The following is a 10000-nucleotide window of genomic DNA, read 5'->3' as shown; positions in this document are numbered from 1 at the left end:
GAGAGCTGGAAAGGGTGAACCCTACTTTAGGTATGTTCCGTGGGCCATGTGTGGCCCACAGATTAGGTTTTGTTGGGCCACAGTATTTAAAAAATAAAATAAGAGAGAAGCAGTAAAAATGTAACAAAAAACATCAGAAAACCTGCAATGTAATGAGAAAAAAACTTACATTTTAAAACAATACCTGTAACCGGTAACTCAAACCTGTCACAACAATTATGTCTTAAAATATTGATATATAATATATGTTTTTAGTACTTTTTTTCACAAAATCAAAAATATCAAAATGGCCGACGCATGCTTTGACTTGTTAGTATGGGGACCTGGTGAAAAAAGTATAGACACCCCTTTTCTTATTATTTATTCTGTATAAACTGTGTTGATTAATTAGACTAGTTATGAAGATACCTTACTATACCTTCTGAGCCTATGCCAGCTGCACTCATGCGGAAGGTGGGATACACCCTGTGCAATTTGCCGCCTCATCGCAGGGCCAACACAAATAGACTGACAAGATTCACACTCACATTCACTCTGTAGGGTCAATTTAGATTTCAAAAAGGTTTTCATTAATATAAACAATACTTGAATATCTGCTTGTCACATGGACTTAAAGTTAAAGTACCACTGATGTTCTTATGATTTCCAATCATAGTTGTCCATAATAATTAAAGCCAAACTGCACTTTTTTGGAATTTTCCCTATAGTTCACAATTATTATAAAAGACATGACGACTGAGATATTTTTTAAATTATATTCTAACTCGTAAAAAAAACGTAAATAAAAGTACAACGAGCATGTGTGACAATGTTGACATGATCAACTGATGAGCTGCTTACTCACTTCCTTGCTCATCAAACTTTATTGTGGATCATAAATCATGCGTATCACCTGGATAGTCAAAGGATGAGGACGTATTCCGACAAGTTGGTACACTTTGACAGCCCATTTAGACACATAAATGACGAGAACAACACGAATAGACAATTGGTTCCTTGGTTCCACCCCTTGTTTCTTCACGAGGATTATGAGTCCTTCTAAATGGGAATATATGAACATCATAGCAGTCGACATCCTATTTAGAGCAGACTCTGTACAGTAAGTGACGTTTTATTATGTTTTTTGGCTCTCATAAAGTCTGCAGTGAATAATAATCAGTAATGTTTAAAAAAAAAAGAATGTGATGCGTTTCTGAAATTATTGCCCCGCGTATGCTTGAAATGAGCAAAATATGTAAATATTTAATGTTATTATTAATGTGCCTGTTATTACATTACATATATAATTACAGCAAGGTTACAATGGATGTTTTTAAGGGCTTTATAGGAAGAATCGAGCGACTACCATAGGCTCCATTGTAAGCAGACTTTTGTTAAGAATGCATTAAAAAGTACATCCGTCGTCATGTCTTTCATAATAATTGTAAACGATAGGCACAATTTAAAAAATAAGTGCAGTTTCCCCTTGTATAATAATATGAGACAATTGTTCTTATATATTGACTGTTACAAGCGGCTTATTGAGGGCATCGATAACTGCAACGTGGCCCTCCATCAAAACGAGTTATAGAAGAACGTATATGAGCTGTTATTAGGCTATTATCATTTTCATTGTTTAAAGGGGTCGTATTAAAATGTTTCAAATTTTTTGTCTAAAGTTGCTGAGACCATTCACAATCATATTTGTAAATAAATGAAATTTTAATTAAAGACAGCTATATTAGAAATGTACAAGGCCAAAAGTGCAAATCAGAATTTGTGTCGCCGTATTCTTGAAAGGTTTGAGGAATTTAGGTCTGCTTTTTTACCTTCTTTTTCCAATAAAATAACAATGTGACAACCAACCCCCTGGTGTGTGACAAATTGTCTTAGATGGCGAATGGCTGTTTGTCTGCGTTGGCCCTGTGATGAGGAGGCGACTTGTTAAGAGTGTACCCTGCCTTGTGCCCTCCAACCCCAAGAGGGAGAAGCAATACAAATGGCTGGATGGGTTTATGACCTGTGTGGTAGAATAAATTGTCTAAGAAAAACCTATATATGTGTGCTTGTCTCCATCTTGTGGGCACTAAGTGTATTTCAGGTTGACTTGCTCTGTCCAGCCATCCATCCATTTCTACCGCTTGTCCGTCTTGGGGTTGCGAGGGTGTATTATCTCAATAGTAACAATTTATTAATAATATTGACATTAATGTTAAATCTTTCATCCATCTATTTTAATTGAAAAAAAAATCCAACATCTATCCAACTTTGCTTACCTCTTCCCCTGGTCTGCGGCGTAGGCAGTGGGGGTTGAACTTGTTAGCGTGGAGGACGTGGATGGCACATTTAATGCTAAGATGATGAAGCTGACTGGTCACCTTTAGGCTCAAGAGGTCATTCTGAAGACAAACATTACACACAATATGAGCTTCATATACTGTAAATATGCACACGCATGTTCTTAACAAAATTGGAAATCTGTCCTACCACAGTAATGTATTGTATCATGCGGCCGTCTACACGAGCTTCATGGAACTGGTCTTTATACTGAGGCAAGCCAATATCATCCAGCCATCCTATATGAGAGTCAACAATAAAGTTTATCTGGGTCCTTGTGTGTTTTGAGGAGTACCACTCGTGTGATAAGTAATTTTTTTATCGTGTAAATAAGAACATATCAGGAGTAGACGTACGGGTAACCCAGATGTGGTCCAGGGCTGCTGACTTCTCCGATACTTTATTGGTAAATGCCCTCAACGCCAACTGCAGTTTCTTCCTGTGCAGAGGATGCTTCATTCCCATCTCCTAAGGTCGCAATAACACATTTCCTCACAGTAAATCAATCTATCTTAAAGGTGTTTTATTTCATATAGTGTATTAGAGCTAAGACTCTTAATAGTTAACCTTCTCAAGATCCTGAGGCGTGGCAGCAATTAGTGTCTGTCCACTTTCAACCCACTGCCTAGTCAGGTTGACATACTGGCCCAGTCCATAGTCCTCCAACCAGCTGCACACTTGATCCCTACCCCACTGGCTGAATGGCAGATTTATGTCACTGACAGAAAAAGAAGCAAATAAATGATACATGAATTCGACTATGATGATTTCAGTAGTAGTTCGGTTGTAGACTCCTACCATACAGAGTTTTGAGACTCAGGGGTGCGAGTCAGTCTGGCTCCTGCTGTGGCACGGAAACCCCCTCTTGTGAAAGGTCCAGCATCTGAGTCCGATGCTTGTGTTCCTCCAGAATGTGTTCTTCGAAGTCTGCATAGACAGTAAGGTAAAGGCTAAATCATTTTGTTACAGTAATTGTCAGAAAGTTAAAATAAAAAAGATAACACTCAATGACCAGCAGGAGGCTGCTCTATTGGAAGTCAATGACAATGTGGTTTTATTGTCACTGCTCTTATGGGTTGTATTCACCTGACGTCATGTCCGGCTCATTCATTATGCAAAACTTAAAGTGGCGCACCAGTGTGAGTCTGCTGTCAAAGCGTTCTGGGCGGCATTTAGTAGGGCTGCGAATCTTTGGTTGTCCCACGATTCGATTCAATATCGATTCTTGGTGTCACGATTCGATTCAAAATCGTTTTTTTCCAATTCAACGCGATTCTCGATTCAAAAACGATATTTTCCCGATTCAAAGCGATTCTCTATTCATTCAATACATAGGATTTCAGCAGGATCTACCCCATTCTGCTGACATGCAAGCAGAGTAGTAGATTTTTGTAAAAGGTTTTTATAATTGTGAAGGACAATGTTTTATCAACTGATTGCAATAACGTCAATTTGTTTTAACTATTAAATGAACCAAAAATATGACTTATTTTATCTTTGTGAAAATATTGGACACATTGTGTTGTCAAGCTTATGATATGCGATGCAAGTGTAAGCCACTGTGACACTATTGTTCTTTTTTTTTTAATAAATGTCTAATGATAATGTAAATGAGGGATTTTTAATCACTGCTATGTTGAAATTGTAACTAATATTGATACTGTTGTTGATAATATTAATTTTTGTTTCACTACTTTTGGTTTGTTCTGTGTCGTGTTTGTGTCTCCTCTCAATTGCTCTGTTTATTGTAGTTCTGAGTGTTGCTGGGTCGGGTTTGGTTTTGGAATTGGATTGCATTGTTATGGTATTGATGTGTATTGTTTTGTTGGATTGATTAATTAAAAAATAAAAATAAAAAAATAAAAAAATAGATTTTTTAAAAATGAGAATCGATTCTGAATCGCACAACGTGAGAATCGCAATTCAAATTTGAATACATTTTTTCCCACACCCCTAGCATTTAGCCTTTCTTGAAGAAAAATTATGCTTGCATTGTTTTAGACTGTTGGAACCGTTGAAATCGCGAAAAGGATACAAGCTTTTTAAGAGTTCCTTGAGAGGTCATCAAGAAGGGTGAAAGATGTGAAGTTTTTACGAAAGACGACGAAAAAATGAGCATGCGCTCCAGTCCAAGAGAGAAAAGATAGAAGAATGCACAAGTTTGCAGTGATCACTTTGTTAAAGGTTTGTTTGAACTGATTTTCGATTCCCATCCCTAATGGTTCCTGATACTGATTTGATACCATGATTGAAAATGTTAAAAAAAAAAAAAAAAAAATCATAGAAAATCTTTTTATTCACTACTTTGTTAAAAACAGTTTCAAGCTGTCAAGTATTTAAAATCATTGTGCTGAAATATATTTTTCCACAGATAGCAGCTGCCAAGAGGTAACCATACATTCAAACAAACAACAGCAATGGCCTATTGCCTCACGGTATATCAAAACAAACAATAGTCAACTATCTTACATTCTAAAAAGAAATAGCAGTAGGTGTAGCCTTTTAACGTTTAGTATTTCCCATATGATTATGATCTTAATATTATTGTATTTTATCTTGTTTCAGAGGTTTTACAACACATTTTTGCAAACCACCAACTTGGCGAGTCTAAACAAAATAAATCAAATATGAGTAAAACATAAAGGAGGCCTTACCAAGGGCAGCAATCATAAATGAAGCTTTCAGCACATATATGTTGACATCTGTAGTTATATTTTCATAGACGGGGAAAACATGTGTACTCGTAAACGGCGCGTACAACAACAAGGCAACAAACATGGCTGTAGATGCGAAGTTAAAGCATTAAACACAACACTACCCGAGCAAAAAGGATGCTTGATTTATCCGGGAGTCTTGATAGCAATTTCCTTGACCCAACCGCACACAAAGAAGTTGTAGGCCTCCATGCTTTTCCAAATATTTTATCTGTCTTGCCGTGTAGAATGACATGTGGCGCACCAGATAGTTCCACATGTCTGGGAACGTGACCGACGGATAGTCCTTGAGATCACTCAACAAATCTTTTTTTGATAACGTATATGAATATATTCCATTGCATAATTAGATTTTTTGCTCGTATCTGCTTTTAGTGGGGAATATCTCGGCCCCTTGCATACTCAGATATATTAGTTTGCACTCTGTTTGCTGCACAGTATCCATGTTGGTTTGGTGGCCGAAAACAAAATAATGCTGTTTACTTCCGTTCGAAAGTCATGTGACTGAATAAAACCAATTTAGCTGAATTAGAGCAGTAACATTGGTATACTGATGCTCAAGTTTCATCTTGTAAATTGTTTGACTTTTGATTGAAATTGATGTTGAAGAATGTTTATGTGTTTGCACTCTAGATCATCCATTCATCCATCCATTTTCTACTGCTTGTCCCTTTCGGGGTCTCGGGGGGTGCTGGAGCCTATCTCAGCTGCATTCGGGCGGAAGGCGGGGTACACCCTGGACAAGTCGCCACCTCATCACAGGGCCAACACAGATAGATAGACAACATGGGGCGGCGTGGCGAAGTTGGTAGAGTGGCCGTGCCAGCAATCGGAGTGTTGCTGGTTACTGGGGTTCAATTCCCACCTTCTACCTTCCTAGTCACGTCCGTAGTGTCCTTGGGCAAGACACTTCACCCTTTGCCTCTGATGGCTGCTGGTTAGCGCCTTGCATGGCAGCTCCCGCCATTAGTGTGTGCATGGGTAAATGTGGAAATACTGTCAAAGCGCTTTGAGTACCTTGAAGGTAGAAAAGCGCTATAAAAGTACAACCCATTTATCATATTTATAACATTCACACACTAGAGCCAATTTAGTGTTGCCAATCAACCTATCCCGAGGTGCATGTTTTTGGGGGTGGGAGGAAGCTGGAGTACCCGGAGGGAACCCACGCAATCACGGGGAGAACATACAAACGCCACACAGAAAGATCCCAAGCCCGGGATTGAACTCAGGACCTTCGTATTGTGAGGCACATGCACTAACCCCTGTGCCACCATGCTCTCGATCAGTGATTCTCAAACTCACACTAGTGATATGCAGGCTCCATCTAGTGTTATGCCAAGGTATCACATAATTAAATATTCAACACAGTGCTATTGTTCAAACCGTGTGTATTTTTACAGTGGCCAAATATATTACTTGTGAATATAACATTTGCCTTGTTTTTTATGAATATGTAGGCCTATTACGGTACAGCATTTTATTGTTGGTCATTATGGTGGAACTTGTAGAGCCTGGTGTTTTTTAACGTGGTATTTGGTGGAAAAAAGTTTGAGAACCACTGTTTAAGATAAAGTATTTACTCAACTACAGTTGTGAAGTTGTGGACGGTACATTGTTTTTTTTTATGGTAGGTTTATTGTAACGGAAACAAAAAACATCCAGAAAATACATTTTAATCCAAGATTTTCAATCTTTAGTTGTATTTAGGGACAGAACTTTAGTATAATCTCGGATGAGGGCACTTACCCTTACGGGGTCGCAGCACTTTAAGTTGATAATTATTTCATATGCAAGTCATTGCATTTACTGTTAAGTTAATTAATTTTTTGTGTACAATTAAACTTACTATATGTATTTTTATTTCCAAGTATTTCAAACAAGACCATGAAGGATAAGCATTTTTTTGCACAATAATAATAATAATAATAATAATAATACAATTATTAATGTACTACTACTAATAATAATAATAAGAAGAAGAAGACTTGGAGGATTTATGTAATACCTTGCGCCTTCATCTTTAAACTGTGTTTGATTGTAATTTTAAGTTAAAGTTAAGTTAAAGTTAAAGTACCACACTAGGTGTGGTGAATATTGTCTTCTACATTTGACCCATCCCCTTGTTCACCCCCTGGGAGGTGAGTGGAGCAGTGGGCAGCAGCGGTGCCGCACCCGGGAATCATTTTTGGTGATTTAACCCCCAATTCCAACCCTTGATGCTGAGTGCCAAGCAGGGAGGTAATGGGTCCCATTTTTATAGTCTTTGGTATGACTCAGCCGGGGTTTGAACTCACAACCTACTGATCTCAGGGCGGACTCTCTAACCACTAGGCCACTGAGTAGGTGGCCCAGAGGCCTAATTTTTGATTTGCTTTTAAATTGCCTATGGTGACGTTTAGTGCCTTGAAAGTTGCTTTGTAAAATAAATATATTATTTTTATCATTATTATTTATATTACGCTTTTCTGTGTTTCATGAATTGAACGAAGAGCATAGTCTACCAAGTCAAATTATTTGTATGTTAAACATAGTTAGTCAATAAAGCTTATTTCTGATTATTATTATTATATTTTGTACTTGACACTACAGCTTTTTATGCTACACAATTTTTCAAACATAAAATATTTTCTCTGGCAGGGTAGGCTGACAAAGAATATTCCACAGAGTTACTTAACTGACAAAAAGTTCACTGCTCTCGATTAACATGACAATATGTTTATTATTTTCTTAGCGATCATGATAACTGACAATAGCTGAGTTTCTCTCTGTTCGCGAAAAAATCTTTATCTGTCAATACTGACAAACAAGTGAATGCAAGCTTCTCACCACAAAACAAAATGTTGATACCTCCACTCACAGAATATCAACACAGTCAATATCAAACATTATGGGCCAGATGTACAAATATCCTAAATAACATCTGCTAAATCGTGTGTAAACTATACAATTGTGTGTACTGATAGTGGGTGTGTTTCGGATGATTTATTAAAACTGCATGCACAATTGAAGTACAAAAGTTGTATCGGTTGTCACCATCGAGACACTCCTTTAGACCAACTGCACACCCATTGCGTCATATGTTTTAGCCTGCAGTGTTTTGCTATGTTGTGGAACATGCAGCACACAAGTACAATCGGTTTCACCTTTTTTTGGGCCAACATAGAAGCGCTAGCTACACAACAAAATCTATTTTAGCATGCCAAAGGTGGGCTCAGGTATGCCCCAGAGTGTTGTATATAGAACATGCATATCATATATATCTCCTATAGCAGTGATTCTCAAACGGTGGTACATGTACCACTAGTGGTACGCGGGCTCCTTCTAGTGGTACGTCAAAGGATCACTTATTTAAATATTCAAAGATAGTGTTACTGTTCAAACTGTGTGTAATGTTACAGTAGCCACAACTATCAAATATACTTGGTATACGAAACCTCTGTCTTGTTTTTAATGAATGCTTAGGCCTACTACACCACTGCATATTAATGTTGGTCATTACGGTGGTACTTGGAAAGCCAAGTGTTTTCACAGGTAGTGCTTGGTGAAGAAAGTTTGAGAACCACTGTCCTATATGAAAAAAACAAACGTCATTAAAAAAACATCAAAACGTATCAATTTGATACATTTTCATCAGCCTCTTAAATCATCCAGCGGTTATAAAACTATATCATTTCATTTCTGAATAGATAATGACAATATTTTTTTTTCTGACAGTCCAAATGTTGACACGCATATCTATCATTGCAGCGGTTGCTTCTTCACAATGAATTTTTTAGTGCCAGTTTGCGCTTACCTTTCAAACATACTAAATATAGTTGCAAAAACAGATAATTTGAGTCTTGATAAATCACACTGCATGGGCTAAATGTTTATATCTGCATCTCCTCTTCCCAGTATTGTGGGCATTCTGATAAGCAGCATATATTCTGCATATATGTGAAGACAAACGCTTAATGGATTGGACTCTCTATTTTGCTCACTTAAAAGACACAATTCTCAGCACACAAGTTTAGTAGATTAGCTTTGCGTGTGTTATTAAATTTGCACATGTTTTAATGCATGCAAACCCGTATAATTTAGTACGGGGGTTCTTAACATTTTTGACCCCGGGGCCCAACTTTTCCACTTTCAGGGCCTACTGAAATATTAACACTGAATTAGTAACCTTGTTCTTGAATTTATTTGTATTCAATAATTATATTTAACCTACTTAAAAGTTTAACAGGATAAACCTTGTCAGATGCTATGGTGCCTATCCCAGATGTTAATCACAAAGATTATTATTTATATAACACATAAACCTTGGGCTTAGGTCAGGCTGATAGAAAAATAAGTATTAATCAAATATACTGCATATGTAGGGATTCAAATATGTTGTGCTACAATAAACGATATTAATGATGAATATGGTTTTTTTTTTACAGCTTCACCACTTTAGTCATATTTATTGCGCTTAAGAGCTCCAGACTTCTTCTGTTTGTTTGAGCTTGTCGTTACTGCCATTGGTGGTGGAAAAGTGTATTACAATTGAGTACCGCTGTGGCCCATATGGACCACAGCTGAGAAACATACATTTTAGCATTGCACCCCAGCCCTATGGTTAAGAAACACTGGTTTAGGTCTTTAGTGCTTTGATGCATAATGAAGCATTTGTCAACACTTACTTCCCCCACAGCCTCCTGAGGCTCCGGTTAGTCTTAATATAGTCTGGCGAGCCCACGGTCCTCTGGCCTGGTGGTGAATTTGTCCCAGTGCCGTTGTTCACTTTCTCCGACTTCACTGGAACATGGTATAAAACAATTTAATAAGTACAAATAGGATTTGTATTTTATAGGCAGTATTTATGTCTGTTTGAAGGTAATAATTATTGTAGGGTTAAAAGTGGGAATGTGTTTTATTTCTGGCGAGGTAAATCTCAATGAGGGGAAGTTATAAATGTCAGAGGTGGTTTTCTCTGCTTGGATGTG

The 10000-nt window shown here is 37.5% G+C and overlaps 1 protein-coding gene across 5 annotated transcripts in view; it reads right to left on the bottom strand.

Moving 5' to 3' along the window:
• Positions 1 to 10000, bottom strand: part of ppfibp2a (PPFIA binding protein 2a) — a 52813-nt gene that overhangs the window by 8665 nt on the left and 34148 nt on the right. For all 5 annotated transcript variants that reach the window (XM_062026792.1, XM_062026801.1, XM_062026810.1 and 2 more), the window contains 6 exons: positions 9698 to 9812; positions 3115 to 3243; positions 2884 to 3034; positions 2673 to 2784; positions 2467 to 2555; positions 2256 to 2378 (listed from right to left, as the gene is read on the bottom strand). In XM_062026792.1, the coding sequence (XP_061882776.1) occupies positions 2256 to 2378; positions 2467 to 2555; positions 2673 to 2784; positions 2884 to 3034; positions 3115 to 3243; positions 9698 to 9812 (719 nt within the window). The remainder of the gene's footprint in view (positions 1 to 2255; positions 2379 to 2466; positions 2556 to 2672; positions 2785 to 2883; positions 3035 to 3114; positions 3244 to 9697; positions 9813 to 10000) is intronic.

Source organism: Entelurus aequoreus, linkage group LG02 (genome assembly GCF_033978785.1).
Source record: "Entelurus aequoreus isolate RoL-2023_Sb linkage group LG02, RoL_Eaeq_v1.1, whole genome shotgun sequence".
NCBI lineage: Eukaryota > Metazoa > Chordata > Actinopteri > Syngnathiformes > Syngnathidae > Entelurus > Entelurus aequoreus.
The sequence above is the reverse complement of the archived record's forward strand: the minus strand, read 5'-3'. Positions and strand labels throughout refer to the sequence as shown.